Below are 18382 nucleotides of genomic sequence, written 5' to 3' on the forward strand. Positions count from 1 at the left end.
ACCACATAGTCATAATCCCAATGATTTATTTCCAAAATGATTTTACTAATAGTTGCTGTGAACTTTTTTGTAGCTCGTTGTAATTGCCAGCGATAATGGAGATCCAGAGCGACAAGGTACTGCCTATGTGTTTGTTACCATACTGCGTAACTTCTTTAATCCACAATGGACGGTAACCAACTTCAACGATCAAATCCTGGAAACCCAGACACCTGGTACAAGCTTAACAGGAATTAACCTGGCGGGAGGCATTGGGGATGCTGATACCAAATCACCTGGAAACGTGATCAACTTTGAGATGAACACGGGTGTAACCCCTCCAAAGTCCCAACAGTACTTCCAAGTATCCAATACTGGTGAAATCTCTGTCAGACAAGATCTCCGAACAGATACAGATAACTTATATCTGGTAAGTGATATTTCATGTTAGAACAGGTAACTTATATCTGGGAACCTTATGACGGTTGGCCTAGCCATCTGAAACATGTAAACAAATTAATGCCCACAAATTCACAGAATCTTTCATGTTGATGCTCCATCCTTCTTCATATTTGTATTTCTACACCGTCTATGGAGCACTGTTAGAATACTCCGGTATCCACCTTTGATCCCTCTGCCGATACATCTTACCATTACCATTACCATTACCGTTGGAAATATCCGCCTTTAATTCATTTTTACTTATATCTGGTCAGTAAGATCTCATGTTAGAACAGGTTACTTATATCTGGTCAGTGAGATCTCGTGTTAGAACAGTTAATTTATATCTGGTCAGTGAGATCTCATGTTAGAACAGGTTTCATGTTGGAACAGGTAACTTATATCTGGTCAGTGAGATCTCATGTTAGAACAGGTAACTTATATCTGGTCAATGGTATTTCATATTAAGTTACATTACTTATTTACTGATAGTACTTGTTTTCATTTCGTCAGAAATAAATCTAGTATATTCCTGTATGTTTTCCAGCTGTATGTTGATGCGTTTGATCTGGGGTCTCCACGAAGAAACAGTGTACAGACTGCTACTGTTACCATAGCTGTAACCCGAAACCTGGCTCCAGTATTTACCAATGTTGGCTTTACACAGACCGTGAGATCTGATGTGTCTCAGGGAGCCACTGTTTTCACCCTTACGGCACAGGATCCCAACACTGGTGTAAGTTGATTCAACTTCTTCATTTTTCTCATTGTGACCAATTTATTGATCTATGCGATCAGGAAAATTTAGATATCATGCTCTGTCCAACATAATTTGAGTTTTTAAATGATTTTCAGACATTCCCTGAATCTAAATGATGATTTGCTTATTACTTCCAGGTACCTGAATTTAATCAACTCACCTTTGAGTTGTTGGGTATCAACACGGCACTGACCTACTTTGAAATAGGTTCTACCACAGCAACCACAGCTAATATCGTCACCCGCTCAACACTAGGAGCTGTCACTGAAGATGATTTTCAGGTAAAAGGGAAATTAAATATGTAGACTAAGAAAGGTTTTATCATAAGTAGATTGTCGGCTGTTTGATTATCAAAAGATGATGATAAATAAATGTGCTGTTCATCAGTAAAACATTTTTATTTATTTCAGCTTTTGGTGCGAGTGAATGACAACGGCTCTCCTTCCCTAAGTACTCAGCAGGTTGTTACATTTAATATGCTGAAGAACTTGAACGCTCCTGAGTTCATTTCTTTGAACTACGACCAAACTATTCTTGAAACCTTGTCAGTGGGGTCCAACATTGGAGTACAAGTCCGTGGCCAGGATGCAGACACATTGGTAAGTGTATCTCTGTCATCACATTTCTTGTTTGTATGCCCCTGCTATGAAAAAAGGGAATGTAGTTTTGAAGTCCTCTAAAACTCTAAAGGACAAGTGAGGAATAGACAATCTAGTTGATACAACAATCTTCTTGTTGAAATAAGCATACTGTTGGTTTTTTTTGTACTAGTGGGAATATGTAAATAGAAAAAAATATGTAACATTTTATTGACTTATTTACCACCTTTGAACTTTTCGTTTCTGTGTCTTTTTCTGAATATCAATGGTAAGTGGTGGAGCACTTTTTCAGTTTTTGTTTTGATTGTCAACAATTAGACATTTTATTGTACATTGGTATATTTATCATTGCACAAATCCTATATTTAACAGCTGTTTTCCTTATCAGTTGGTGTATCATACAAAGATTCTCATCTCATGGTTTATTTTGTAGCCACCACATAATACCATTTCGTATGAGGCGCTCGGAGAAGCATCAACCTTGACCTACTTTGCTATAAATAGCGTTGATGGTCAAGTATCTGTGATCAGGCCTTTGACACTGGAGAATAATCAAAGGAATTACATTGTAAGTATGTGTGTATAAATCAAAGGAATTACATTGTAAGTATGTGTGTATAAATCAAAGGAATTACATTGTAAGTATGTGTGTATAAATCAAAGGAAATACATTGTAAGTATGTGTGTATAAATCAAAGGAGTTACATTGTAAGTATGTGTGTATAAATCAAAGGAATTACATTGTAAGTATGTGTGTATAAATCAAAGGAATTACATTGTAAGTATGTGTGTATAAATCAAAGGAAATACATTGTAAGTATGTGTGTATAAATCAAAGGAATTACATTGTAAGTATGTGTGTATAAATCAAAGGAATTACATTGTAAGTATGTGTGTATAAATCAAAGGAATTACATTGTAAGTATGTGTGTATAAATCAAAGGAAATACATTGTGAGTATGTGTGTATAAATCAAAGGAGTTACATTGTAAGTATGTTTGTATAAATCAAAGGAATTACATTGTAAAATATGTGTGTATAAATCAAAGGAATTACATTGTAAGTATGTGTGTATAAATCAAAGGAATTACATTGTAAGTATGTGTGTATAAATCAAAGGAAATACATTGTGAGTATGTGTGTATAAATCAAAGGAGTTACATTGTAAGTATGTTTGTATAAATCAAGGATTAAGTATGTGTGTATAAATCAAAGGAATTACATTGTAAGTATGTGTGTATAAATCAAAGGAGTTACATTGTAAGTATGTGTGTATAAATCAAAGGAATTACATTGTAAGTATGTGTGTATAAATCAAAGGAGTTACATTGTAAGTATGTGTGTATAAATCAAAGGAATTACATTGTAAGTATGTGTGTATAAATCAAAGGAGTTACATTGTAAGTATGTGTGTATAAATCAAAGGAAATACATTGTGAGTATGTGTGTATAAATCAAAGGAGTTACATTGTATGTGTGTATAAATCAAAGGAATTACATTGTATGTGTGTATAAATCAAAGGAATTACATTGTATGTGTGTATAAATCAAAGGAATTACATTGTATGTGTGTATAAATCAAAGGAGTTACATTGTAAATATATTTGTATAAATCAAAGGAATTACATTGTAAATATGTGTGTATAAATCAAAGGAATTACATTGTAAGTATGTGTGTATAAAATCAAAGGAATTACATTGTAAGTATGTGTGTATAAATCAAAGGAAATACATTGTGAGTATGTGTGTATAAATCAAAGGAATTACATTGTAAGTATGTGTGTATAAATCAAAGGAAATACATTGTAAGTATGTGTGTATAAATCAAAGGAATTACATTGTAAGTATGTGTGTATAAATCAAAGGAAATACATTGTGAGTATGTGTGTATAAATCAAAGGAATTACATTGTAAGTATGTGTGTATAAATCAAAGGAATTACATTGTAAGTATGTGTGTATAAATCAAAGGAATTACATTGTAAGTATGTGTGTATAAATCAAAGGAATTACATTGTGAGTATGTGTGTATAAATCAAAGGAATTACATTGTAAGTATGTGTGTATAAATCAAAGGAATTACATTGTGAGTATGTGTGTATAAATCAAAGGAATTACATTGTAAGTATATGTGTATAAATCAAAGGAATTACATTGTATGTGTGTAAAAATCAAAGGAATGACATTGTATGTGTGTAAAAATCAAAGGAATTACATTGTGAGTATGTGTGTATAAATCAAAGGAATTACATTGTAAATATGTTTGTATAAATCAAAGGAATTACATTGTAAGTATGTGTGTATAAATCAAAGGAAATACATTGTGAGTATGTGTGTAAAAATCAAAGGAATTACATTGTAAGTATGTGTGTATAAATCAAAGGAATTACATTGTAAGTATGTGTGTATAAATCAAAGGAAATACATTGTAAGTATGTGTGTATAAATCAAAGGAATTACATTGTAAGTATGTGTGTATAAATCAAAGGAATTACATTGTAAGTATGTGTGTATAAATAAAAGGAGTTACATTGTAAGTATGTGTGTATAAATCAAAGGAATGATATTGTAAATATGTGTGTATATGTGTGTATAAATCAAAGGAATTACATTGTAAATATATTTGTATAAATCAAAGGAATTACATTGTAAATATGTTTGTATAAATCAAAGGAATTACATTGTAAGTATGTGTGTATAAATCAAAGGAGTTACATTGTAAGTATGTGTGTAAAAATCAAAGGAGTTACATTGTAAGTATGTGTGTAAAATTCAAAGGAGTTACATTGTAAGTATGTGTGTATAAATCAAAGGAATTACATTGTATGTGTGTATAAATCAAAGGAATGACATTGTAAGTATGTGTGTATAAATCAAAGGAATTACATTGTAAGTATGTGTGTATAAATCAAAGGAATTACATTGTAAGTATGTGTGTATAAATCAAAGGAGTTACATTGTAAATATGTTTGTATAAATCAAAGGAATTACATTGTAAATATGTGTGTATAAATCAAAGGAATTACATTGTAAATATGTGTGTATAAATCAAAGGAGTTACATTGTAAGTATGTGTGTATAAATCAAAGGAGTTACATTGTAAGTATGTTTGTATAAATCAAAGGAATGACATTGTAAGTATGTGTGTATAAATCAAAGGAATTACATTGTAAATATGTGTGTATAAATCAAAGGAGTTACATTGTAAGTATGTGTGTATAAATCAAAGGAGTTACATTGTAAGTATGTGTGTATAAATCAAAGGAATTACATTGTAAGTATGTGTGTATAAATCAAAGGATTACATTGTAAGTATGTGTGTATAAATCAAAGGAATTACATTGTAAGTATGTGTGTAAAATCAAAGGATTACATTGTAGTATGTGTGTTAAAATCAAAGGAGTTACATTGTAAGTATTTGTGTATAAATCAAAGGAATTACATTGTAAATATGTGTGTATAAATCAAAGGAATTACATTGTAGTATGTGTGTATAAATCAAAGGAATTACATTGTAAGTATGTGTGTATAAATCAAAGGAGTTACATTGTAAGTATGTGTGTATAAATCAAAGGAGTTACATTGTAAGTATGTGTGTATAAATCAAAGGAATTCATTGTAAGTATGTGTGTATAAATCAAAGGAATTACATTGTAATATGTGTGTATAAATCAAAGGAAATACATTGTAAGTATGTGTGTATAAATCAAAGGAATTACATTGTAAGTATGTGTGTATAAATCAAAGGAAATACATTGTGAGTATGTGTGTATAAATCAAAGGAATTACATTGTAAGTATGTGTGTATAAATCAAAGGAAATACATTGTAAGTATGTGTGTATAAATCAAAGGAATTACATTGTAAGTATGTGTGTATAAATCAAAGGAATACATTGTAGTATAGTACATTGTAAGTATGTGTGTATAAATCAAAGGAATTACATTGTAAATATGTGTGTATAAATCAAAGAAATTACATTGTAAATATGAGCGTATAAATCAAAGGAATTGCATTGTAAGTATATGTGTATAAATCTAAGAAATTACATTGCAAATATGTGTAATTTCATTGTGCGTATGTGTGTATCAATTCTTTTGTTCATTTTTTAGTGCTTCCATAGTACACATGCAGATGTGGGTGGATCTTGTGAATGTGTATCAATTTTCCTTGTTTTTGTTCAACACAGATGCGGGTGATTTTGCGAGACTCTTCCCTGATATCCCAGCAGACAGGAACAGTTTCAATCTCTGTACGGAGAAATGACTTTGATCCGGTCTTTTCCAACCTACCGTCTGTGCAGTCTGTTGCCAGGACAGCTCTGGCTGGCTCAAGTGTGTTTGATGTCAATGCCACAGACAGTGACCAATTTGTGAGTACACGATATAAATAATGATGTCTTTATATTGTCATGTTGACTGGTTCTATGTACCAATATGGTATTCTGAAAATATCAATGTATAACCGTATCCCCTGAGTTTTCTAGATTAATTGCATGCTAAAACATAAAATTTATACAATAAATTAAAAACAATGTTTTGAATTTAATTTAATATACTTGTCACAAATTAAGCATTCTAAATAATATTGATATTGTGCTTTGTTTCACAATTTTCCACCCTAGCTTTGATATAACTTTACCAATAATTTTTTTATAGAAGGATTCATTTTATTCACATTTCTGATATATATGTTGTCATTGCTAACCAGTTTTTAATATTATTTGTGTTTTAGGCTCCTTTCAACACTGTGCGATATGATATTGTGTCAGGGAATACAGGAAATGTCTTTAGCATCAACTCAGTGACAGGGGAGATCAGTCTGGCCCAGACTCTGCAGAGTCTTACTGTGGCTTCTTACTCTGTAAGTATGGGTAGATACCTGTCGTCACTCATTTTCACTATCATTAACATAGGAATTGGAATTTTTTGAATTTTAATTAGATATTTCTATGAATTTTTACGATAAGATTTTTAAAGAAGTTTTATTGAAAGGTTTTCTAAATATAAACTTAAAATCTGTGTTTACAGCTGTCCATTAGAGCATATGATCTTGGTGAGCCTAGTCGCATGGCTTACAGCACTCTAACATTGAATGTGGACAGAAACCTTGTCCAACCTGTAATCACAACGCCGGGAGCTGGAGTTTCATTCCAGGCCACAACTGGTATAATTGAGACGATTGGATTTGACACTCTGGTGTATGATGTGAACGCTATTGATACTGATAACACAGTAAGTTTCTATACAAAGTTACATCAGTAGAACGAATGTAAATACATAGATTTATGAAAGTTAAGTATAATGGTTATTTGCTGTACAAGCAGTCTTTTTTAGTATCATGAATAAGTATGAATAGATATATTATGAAATAGAGAATATTAATGTTGGGTGTCATTTTCAGAGTCCCTACAACACCATCACCTATTCAATAACAGGCACAGGCAAAGGTCCAGATTATTTTACTATCAACCCAGACAATGGAGAGATTCGTATCAAGGCATCCCTGCTACAGGATACAGCTCGGGACACAACATATACTGTGAGTACAGCGACAAAATCCATAACCTGGTCGCTTGATGTATACTCTACTCTCTCACTTGGTCAAGCTTTCTAAAATTCTTTGATTTTTTTTAGAAATACTAAGCTTTACAATATTTTCTCTTTCTAGGTTTTTGTGAGTGTACAAGATGGAGGCAGCCCTCCAAAAGTTGGTGTCAATACCGCAACGATCACCATCAATGTAAACAGGAATGACTTTAGTCCCCAATGGCAAAACCTGCCATATAACACAATTGTACAGGAGAATGACGGAGTCAACGATGTGGTGTATAATGTACAAGCTTTAGATGATGATAGCTTTTACAATACTGTACGCTACCAGGTGATCGGCTTTGGAAGTGCACCTGTCTACTTTGCAGTGAATGAAGTGACTGGTGCTGTGACAATCAAGTCAGCACTTTCTACAAGTTCAGAAGAGGTCTTTTATGTGAGTACCATCTAAATCTGTTAACTCTCTATCTACTGATTCATCCTAGGAATGGATTCTGACAATCCCATCCTCTACTGATTGATCCTAGAATGGAATCTGTTATCCCACCATCTACTGATTGATCCTAGAATGGAATCTGTTATCCCACCATCTACTGATCCATCCTAGAATGGAATCTGTTATCCCACCATCTACTGATCCATCCTAGAATGGAATCTGTTATCCCACCATCTACTGATCCATCCTAGAATGGAATCTGTTATCCTACCCTCTACTGATCCATCCTAGAATGGAATCTGTTATACCATCCTCTACTGATCCATCCTAGAATGGAATCTGTTACCCCATCCTCTACTGATCCATCCTAGAATGTATTCTGTTATCCCATCCTCTACTGATACTTCCTAGAATGGAATCTGTTAGCCCATCCTCTACTGATCAATCCAAGAATGGAATCTGTTATCCCATCCTCTACTGATACTTCCTAGAATGGAATCTGTTATCCCACCATCTACTGATCCATCCTGGAATGGAATCTGTTATCCCATCCTCTACTGATACTTCCTAGAATGTATTCTGTTATCCCATCCTCTACTGATACTTCCTAGAATGGAATCTGTTAGCCCATCCTCTACTGATCAATCCAAGAATGGAATCTGTTAGCCCATCCTCTACTGATCAATCCAAGAATGGAATCTGTTATCCCACCATCTACTGATCAATCCAAGAATGGAATCTATTACCCCATCCTCTACTGATCCATCCTAGAATGTATTCTGTTATACCATCCTCTACTGATCCATCCTAGAATGGAATCTGTTATCCCATCCTCTACTGATCCATCCTAGAACGGAATCTGTTATCCCATCCTCTACTGATCCATCCTAGAATGGAATCTGTTATCCCATCCTCTACTGAACTGTCCATATATGTAAGTTGGGGCTGGTATATCTTGTAGACATTTCTTTTTAACATATCATTATGTTGATAGGTTCGTGTGAGGGCTTACGATAATGGCAGTCCTCCCAAGGAGAATACTACAACTTTAACCTTATCCATTGAGCGCAACTTATTTGCTCCCACAATGACACAAGCCACCCTTACTGAGCGTATCCCAGCAACACAGCCTTTAGGAGTGGCCGTGGTAACAGTACCAGCACAGGATCTCGACAGTCAGGTGAGTAACCACTAGATAGCCAGACTATGGCATATTCTGTAGAAGATGGTAGATTTCAGTATTTATTTGATATTGTTTTCAATGTGACGTCAATAATTTACACCCAAACTTTGTATTTTTGAAATTTGGATCCATGAGAAAGTTGTTGGATACCCTAAAGGCTTATATTGGGAAGATCATCCGTTTAATGAAGTTTGACTTTTTGTGTGTTTCCATTATTAAAGAGAAACTAGTGAATTGAAATAATACTGTTTTAAGTATTTATAGATTCTTCATTCCATCTACCAGTACATCTACTTCCATCTATTGCCATCTTCTACAATTGGACGTTGCTGCCCATAATTGAGCAATAATACATTTTCAAAATAATATGTTTGTATGTTATTATATTATATTGTATTGTTGCAGGCACCCAACAATATCATCCGTTTTAACCTGACGGCTACAGCTGCAGTTAGAGAATTTTTTGATATTGATGTTGAAAATGGTTACATTTATGTGAAGAAGTCTCTCCTCTTGGATACAGCGGAGACCACACAATTTCAGGTAACTCGCTTTATTTCACTTTCTACATATCTGAACAAAGTTCTTGATCCCTAAATATTCCATTATCAAATAAAATGTTTCTGACTGCATTCAAGACATTAAAAATTCTGTAAAAAATGTAAATATATCCATTCCTGGTACATATTTCTTGTATGTTATAAATAATGAATGCATTTGTTGTGTTGTAGATGAGTGTCTCCGCATACGACATGGGAACTGTCTCTAAGACATCACAAACTTCCACCAATGTTTTCATTACCGTGTACAGGAATAGGAACACTCCATTCTTTGGTTCCCAAAATTATTTAGAGACTATTCCAGAGAGTCAGACTGTCGGTTCTGTGGTTATTCCAATAGCGTTTGATGATAGTGATACAGATGTAAGTACCCATCAACGCTCCCGTTTTCAGGTTTTCATAAGACACAACAGTATTACATAATGCCCATTACGTAATATCATAAGATGGAGTAATTTCAGTAATAAGACTTATTTTCATTCTGTTACACCAAAGGCAGTTTCTTGAACAAAAAATCACTATTTCATGCTGTTACGCGAAGAAGCATTTTCTCAAACAAGTTTTTTTTTGTATCCTTTAACTTAAAAACCGTTGATTTCACAGTATTATGTATTGACTGGTTATAGTAGATACCTTGTTAATTTTGGATGTATTTTCCAGGCTCCATTTAATACTGTAAGTGTGTCAGTAATTGGAGACGACCTTGCTCCAACTTACTTCGACCTTACGACTACCGGTGCCACTACAGCTAATGTCGTTGTGAAACAAGATCTGACCCAGGACACCAACACTATGTATAATGTAAGTCATAAACATGATCTGACTCAGGACACCAACACTATGTATAATGTAAGTCATAAACAAGATCTAACACAGGGTACTAATCATTATAATGCTTAATTTTTTGTTTTAAACAAATATAGATTTTAAATTTTTAAATATATGAAGCAAACAGTCAAGCACTGAGTTACTGACATATTTACATGATTATAGCGTTAGATAGGCAAATAATTGGAAATATTCTGATAAATAAATATTGTTATAAATCATTTAGGCTATAACCATCACTTTGTGAAATATTTGTCTATATGCTAATAATCTAGATACTCTAGATAATCTAGATACAGACCAGTGCTGTACAGGAAATGTTTTATATTGACTACCAAGGTGTTTGCTACATTACAGCTGCGTGTGGAAGCCAAGGATGGAGGGTCTCCTGCTTTGTCGGCTACCACTAACATCGCAATCATTGTCACCAGGAACTTGTTTGCTCCGGTCTTTAGTCCAACCACCTACTCCCAAAGTATTTTGGAGACCCAGTCCATAGGCACAGATTTCATGTTTGTGAATGCCACAGATGCAGACATAAGAGTATGTAATTCTGATGTATACTTGTCGTTACAACAGGTGCTAAACAATCTATTTTCTTCTCTTCAATTTTTCTTTTTTTCTATTATTTCTCTTTTATGACAATTTATTACATTTTTTAAAACACTTTTGGTATAGTTTTCTGTCAATTTTATCATGAATTTGTTTCACTATGTACACTGATATAATTATATGTAAAACTTAGTATTCATGCTATTTAGTTGTCCCTCCTTTCTTTCCAGGCCCCCCACAACACTGTGCGATACTTTATGAGTCAGGCCGCGGGAAGTGCTCTTGGACGTGAATACTTCATGGTCGACAGTGTCACTGGTGGTATTGCTTTGAGAAAGTCTGTGACCCTAGATACAGGATTGTTAGCTCAATATACGGTACATATTATTCTGTGACCTAGATACAGGATTGTTAGCTCAATATACGGTACATATTATTCTGTGACCTAGATACAGGATTGTTAGCTCAATATACAGTACATATTATTCTGTGACCTAGATACAGGATTGTTAGCTCATTATACAGTACGTATTATTCTGTGACCTAGATACAGGATTGTTAGCTCAATATACAGTACATATTATTCTGTGACCTAGATACAGGATTGTTAGCTCAACATGAAATGCTGAGTTTTGTAGTTATGACTTTAGAGATAAATGCCTTATTGACTAACATTTTGTGTTGACAGTTCCAAGTGACAGCCAATGATTTAGGTACTCCTACGCCACTCAGTGCCAGCATCCCGGCTACTGTAACGGTCAACGTGAACAGAAACCTTAACTCACCAGTCATCACTAATACTGTAGTCACCCGCGAGATATCCCACAATACCTCTGTCAATACCCAGGTGTTTGACGTAGAGGCTACTGACGCAGATACAACGGTATTTATTCATCATGCTCACATATACTATGAAAAATGTTTGATGCTTTTAAATGCAGTTAACTTCTATTTGTTAATAACCGAGAAAGAAAGGTTAGCAAAACAGTAAGCTTTATTATAAATTTCTGATAGTTCTATTTTTTGTCTCATTTATCTGTGGAAATGCCATCAATAAATACAGGTTATAAGATGAAGTGAACTATCAGAATAAGAAATATAATGAGATCATATTCTACATAATATTTATTCTATTTCAATTTGGTTTTTAATCATTCTTTCCAGGCACCGTTCAACACGCTGACCTTTGACCTTACCGGGGATGATAATGGTCCCGTATTTTTCAGTATAAACCCATCCACTGGTGTGATTACGCTCCAGAACTCCTTATATTTACTTCCCACATTGGAGTACCAGGTTTGTATAGTAGTACACTGAGCAATTCTCAATATCTCTTAAACTAAAATTAAAATCATACAGAGTTTTTCTTTACATCAAAAGTGGGTACAGTACTACAAAATATATAATACTTAAGTGGTGTATTGAAGTCTCCAGTATATTACACTAGACAATGATATATAATACTTAAGTGGTGTATTGAAGTCTCCAGTATATTACACTTGACAATGATATATAATACTTAAGTGGTGTATTGAAGTCTCCAGTATATTACACTTGACAATGATATATAATACTTAAGTGGTGTATTGAAGTCTCCAGTATATTACACTAGACAATGATATATAATACTTAAGTGGTGTATTGAAGTCTCCAGTATATTACACTAGACAATGTTATATATAATACTTAAGTGGTGTATTGAAGTCTCCAGTATATTACACTAGACAATGATATATAATACTTAAGTGGTGTATTGAAGTCTCCAGTATATTACACTAGACAATGATATATAATACTTAAGTGGTGTATTGAAGTCTCCAGTATATTACACTAGACAATGATATATAATACTTAAGTGGTGTATTGAAGTCTCCAGTATATTACACTAGACAATGATATATAATACTTAAGTGGTGTATTGAAGTCTCCAGTATATTACACTAGACAATGATATGTAGTACTTAAGTGGTGTATTGAAGTCTCCAGTATATTACACTAGACAATGATATATAATACTTAAGTGGTGTATTGAAGTCTCCAGTATATTACACTAGACAATGATATATAATACTTAAGTGGTGTATTGAAGTCTCCAGTATATTACACTAGACAATGATATATAATACTTAAGTGGTGTATTGAAGTCTCCAGTATATTACACTAGACAATGATATATAATACTTAAGTGGTGTATTGAAGTCTCCAGTATATTACACTAGACAATGATATATAATACTTAAGTGGTGTATTGAAGTCTCCAGTATATTACACTAGACAATGATATATAATACTTAAGTGGTGTATTGAAGTCTCCAGTATATTACACTTGACAATGATATATAATACTTAAGTGGTGTATTGAAGTCTCCAGTATATTACACTAGACAATGATATATAATACTTAAGTGGTGTATTGAAGTCTCCAGTATATTACACTAGACAATGATATATAATACTTAAGTGGTGTATTGAAGTCTCCAGTATATTACACTTGACAATGATATATAATACTTAAGTGGTGTATTGAAGTCTCCAGTATATTACACTAGACAATGATATATAATACTTAAGTGGTGTATTGAAGTCTCCAGTATATTACACTAGGCAATGATATATAGTACTTAAGTGGTGTATTGAAGTCTCCAGTATATTACACTTGACAATGATATATAATACTTAAGTGGTGTATTGAAGTCTCCAGTATATTACACTAGACAATGATATATAATACTTAAGTGGTGTATTGAAGTCTCCAGTATATTACACTAGACAATGATATATAATACTTAAGTGGTGTATTGAAGTCTCCAGTATATTACACTAGACAATGATATATAATACTTAAGTGGTGTATTGAAGTCTCCAGTATATTACACTAGACAATGATATATAATACTTAAGTGGTGTATTGAAGTCTCCAGTATATTACACTTGACAATGATATATAATACTTAAGTGGTGTATTGAAGTCTCCAGTATATTACACTAGACAATGATATATAATACTTAAGTGGTGTATTGAAGTCTCCAGTATATTACACTTGACAATGATATATAGTACTTAAGTGGTGTATTGAAGTCTCCAGTATATTACACTAGACAATGATATATTATACTTAAGTGGTGTATTGAAGTCTCCAGTATATTACACTTGACAATATATATATGTTATACGATTACTAAGTGGTGTATTGAAGTCTCCAGTATATTACACTAGACAATGATATATAATACTTAAGTGGTGTATTGAAGTCTCCAGTATATTACACTAGACAATGATATATATAATACTTAAGTGGTGTATTGAAGTCTCCAGTATATTACACTTGACAATGATATATAATACTTAAGTGGTGTATTGAAGTCTCCAGTATATTACACTAGACAATGATATATAATACTTAAGTGGTGTATTGAAGTCTCCAGTATATTACACTAGACAATGATATATAATACTTAAGTGGTGTATTGAAGTCTCCAGTATATTACACTAGACAATGATATATATAATACTTAAGTGGTGTATTGAAGTCTCCAGTATATTACACTAGACAATGATATATAATACTTAAGTGGTGTATTGAAGTCTCCAGTATATTACACTAGACAATGATATATAATACTTAAGTGGTGTATTGAAGTCTCCAGTATATTACACTAGACAATGATATATAATACTTAAGTGGTGTATTGAAGTCTCCAGTATATTACACTAGACAATGATATATAATACTTAAGTGGTGTATTGAAGTCTCCAGTATATTACACTAGACAATGATATATAATACTTAAGTGGTGTATTGAAGTCTCCAGTATATTACACTAGACAATGATATATAATACTTAAGTGGTGTATTGAAGTCTCCAGTATATTACACTAGACAATGATATATAATACTTAAGTGGTGTATTGAAGTCTCCAGTATATTACACTAGACAATGATATATAATACTTAAGTGGTGTATTGAAGTCTCCAGTATATTACACTAGACAATGATATATAATACTTAAGTGGTGTATTGAAGTCTCCAGTATATTACACTTGACAATGATATATAATACTTAAGTGGTGTATTGAAGTCTCCAGTATATTACACTAGACAATGATATATAATACTTAAGTGGTGTATTGAAGTCTCCAGTATATTACACTAGACAATGATATATAATACTTAAGTGGTGTATTGAAGTCTCCAGTATATTACACTAGACAATGATATGTAGTACTTAAGTGGTGTATTGAAGTCTCCAGTATATTACACTAGACAATGATATGTAGTACTTAAGTGGTGTATTGAAGTCTCCAGTATATTACACTAGACAATGATATGTAGTTGTATTAACCATAGGTGTTATTTTTGTGTCGCCTGCAACGCAACATGATTTCCATGCGATAACTTTAGTATTTATATATTGCTTTATATTAATGAGATCTGGGAGTGGTTTGATACTGGTCAAAATCCATCAAGATTTTCAAGAGTTACGGGACTTGATAATTTCACCTAATTATCAATGTTATCTTGGATGAGTTTGATAATGGTCAAAAGGTTTACGGACTTTAAAATCGTCAAAACCGATAAATCCTTGGTTTCCGCTTGATAGCTTATATATTTATAATCCGACTTCAACCAAATTTTATATATTGTTTTATATCAATGAGATTTTGGATGAGTTCGATAATGGTCAAAATCTGTCAATATTTGCAAGAGTTATGGGACTTTTAGATTGTCAAAAGAGATAAATCCATGGTTTCCGCTCAATAACTTAAATATTTATTGTCCGATTTCAACAAAATTTGGTATATTGTTTTATAAAAATAAGGTCTTAGATAGGTTTGATACTGGTCAAAATCTGTCAATATTTGCAAGAGTTACGGAACTTTGAAATTGTTAAAACAGATAAATCTATTGTTTTCGCTCTATAACTTTAGTATTCATTGTCCAATTTCAACCAAATTTGGTATATTGCTTTATATTAATGAGATCTGGGATTGGTTTGATACTGGTCAAAATCCATCAAGATTTTCAAGAGTTATGGGACTTGATAATTTCACCTAATTATTAACTATGTTTTCAACTGTAAATAACAATTTTTAGCCCACCATCATCAGCTGGTGGTCTGTTCAAATCGCCCTGCGTCCGTGGTCCATCGTCCGTCCGTAAACAATGCTTGTTATCACTATTGCTTAAAACAGGGATTTTGTTCAAACTTCACATGGAGGGTCCCCTTGGTCCATATTTGTGCCATACAGATTTTGTGGCTGATCGGAAAAACAAGATGGCCGCCAGGCAGCCATCTTTCATTTTGGCAGTTGAAGTTTGTTATCAATATTTCTTGAGAACTACGGAAGGGATTTTGTTCAAACTTCACATGGAGGTTACCCTTGGTCCCTAGTTGTGCCATACAGATTTTGAGGCTGATCGGAAAAACAAGATGGCCGCCAGGCAGCCATCTTTGATTTTGGCAGTTGAAGTTTGTTATCAATATTTTTTGAGAACTACTGAAGGGATTTTGTTCAAACTTAACATGGGGGTTACCCTTGGTCCATTGTTGTACCATACAGATTTTGAGGCTGATCGGAAAAACAAGATGGCCGCCAGACAGCCATCTTTGATTTTGGCAGTTGAAGTTTGTTATCAATATTTCTTGAGAACTACTGAAGGGATTTTGTTCAAACTTCACATGGAGGTTTATCTTGGTCCCTAGTTGTGCCATACAGATTTTGAGGCTGATCGGAAAAACAAGATGGCCGCCAGGCAGCCATCTTTGATTTTGGCAGTTGAAGTTTGTTATCGATATTTCTTGAGAACTACTGAAGGGATTTTGTTCAAACTTCACATGGAGGTTACCCTTGGTCCCTAGTTGTGCCATACAGATTTTGAGCCTGATCGGAAAACAAGATGGCCGCCAGGCAGCCATCTTTGATTTTGGCAGTTGAAGTTTGTTATCAATATTTCTTGAGAACTATTGAAGGATTTTGTTCAAACTTCACATGGAGGTTACCCTTGGTCCCTAGTTGTGCCATACAGATTTTGAGGCTGATCGGAAAAACAAGATGGCCGCCAGGCAGCCATCTTTGATTTTGGCAGTTGAAGTTTGTTATCAATATTTCTTGAGAACTACGGAAGGGATTTTGTTCAAACTTCACATGGAGGTTACCCTTGGTCCCTAGTTGTGCCATACAGATTTTGAGGCTGATCGGAAAAACAAGATGGCCGCCAGGCAGCCATCTTTGATTTTGGCAGTTGAAGTTTGTTATCAATATTTCTTGAGAACTACTGAAGGGATTTTGTTCAAACTTAACATGGGGGTTACCCTTGGTCCATTGTTGTACCATACAGATTTTGAGGCTGATCGGAAAAACAAGATGGCCGCCAGACAGCCATCTTTGATTTTGGCAGTTGAAGTTTGTTATCAATATTTCTTGAGAACTACTGAAGGGATTTTGTTCAAACTTCACATGGAGGTTTATCTTGGTCCCTAGTTGTGCCATACAGATTTTGAGGCTGATCGGAAAAACAAGATGGCCGCCAGACAGCCATCTTTGATTTTGGCAGTTGAAGTTTGTTATCGATATTTCTTGAGAACTACTGAAGGGATTTTGTTCAAACTTCACATGGAGGTTACCCTTGGTCCCTAGTTGTGCCATACAGATTTTGAGCCTGATTGGAAAACAAGATGGCCGCCAGGCAGCCATCTTTGATTTTGGCAGTTGAAGTTTGTTATCAATATTTCTTGAGAACTATTGAAGGGATTTTGTTCAAACTTCACATGGAGGTTACCCTTGGTCCCTAGTTGTGCCATACAGATTTTGAGGCTGATCGGAAAAACAAGATGGCCGCCAGGCAGCCATCTTTGATTTTGGCAGTTGAAATTTGTTATCGATATTTCTTGAGAACTACTGAAGGGATTTTGTTCAAACTTCACATGGAGGTTACCCTTGGTCACTAGTTGTGCCATACAGATTTTGAGCCTGATCGGAAAACAAGATGGCCGCCAGGCAGCCATCTTTGATTTTGGCAGTTGAAGTTTGTTATCAATATTTCTTGAGAACTATTGAAGGGATTTTGTTCAAACTTCACATGGAGGTTACCCTTGGTCCCTAGTTGTGCCATACAGATTTTAGGCTGATCGGAAAAACAAGATGGCCGCCAGACAGCCATCTTTGATTTTGGCAGTTGAAATTTGTTATCGATATTTCTTGAGAACTACTGAAGGGATTTTGTTCAAACTTCACATGGAGGTTACCCTTGGTCACTAGTTGTGCCATACAGATTTTGAGGCTGATAGGAAAAACAAGATGGCCGCCAGGCGGCCATCTTGGATTTTGATAGTTAAGGTTTGATATCCCTATTTCTCAAAGTGCTGAAGGGATCTTTCTCAAATTTAATATGTAGGTTCCCTTAGGGCCCTAGTTGTGCATATTGCATTTTTGGACCAATCAGTGAACAATATGGCCGTCAGGCCGCCATCTTGGATTTTGATAGTTAAAG

General features: G+C 33.9%; 1 protein-coding gene across 1 annotated transcript in view; it reads left to right on the plus strand.

The window, feature by feature from the left end:
- LOC138324185 (uncharacterized) overlaps nucleotides 1–18382 on the plus strand; it is a 145774-nt gene that overhangs the window by 27108 nt on the left and 100284 nt on the right. The window contains exons 31-48 of the mRNA XM_069269265.1: nucleotides 74–409; nucleotides 968–1156; nucleotides 1318–1461; nucleotides 1591–1779; nucleotides 2213–2347; nucleotides 5967–6149; nucleotides 6512–6640; nucleotides 6808–7011; nucleotides 7181–7318; nucleotides 7448–7765; nucleotides 8760–8945; nucleotides 9354–9491; nucleotides 9680–9871; nucleotides 10169–10309; nucleotides 10694–10879; nucleotides 11119–11265; nucleotides 11577–11771; nucleotides 12053–12184. Coding sequence (XP_069125366.1) covers nucleotides 74–409; nucleotides 968–1156; nucleotides 1318–1461; nucleotides 1591–1779; nucleotides 2213–2347; nucleotides 5967–6149; nucleotides 6512–6640; nucleotides 6808–7011; nucleotides 7181–7318; nucleotides 7448–7765; nucleotides 8760–8945; nucleotides 9354–9491; nucleotides 9680–9871; nucleotides 10169–10309; nucleotides 10694–10879; nucleotides 11119–11265; nucleotides 11577–11771; nucleotides 12053–12184 — 3282 coding nt within the window. The remainder of the gene's footprint in view (nucleotides 1–73; nucleotides 410–967; nucleotides 1157–1317; nucleotides 1462–1590; nucleotides 1780–2212; nucleotides 2348–5966; nucleotides 6150–6511; nucleotides 6641–6807; nucleotides 7012–7180; nucleotides 7319–7447; nucleotides 7766–8759; nucleotides 8946–9353; nucleotides 9492–9679; nucleotides 9872–10168; nucleotides 10310–10693; nucleotides 10880–11118; nucleotides 11266–11576; nucleotides 11772–12052; nucleotides 12185–18382) is intronic.

The sequence above is a fragment of the Argopecten irradians genome, chromosome 5 (assembly GCF_041381155.1).
Source record: "Argopecten irradians isolate NY chromosome 5, Ai_NY, whole genome shotgun sequence".
NCBI lineage: Eukaryota > Metazoa > Mollusca > Bivalvia > Pectinida > Pectinidae > Argopecten > Argopecten irradians.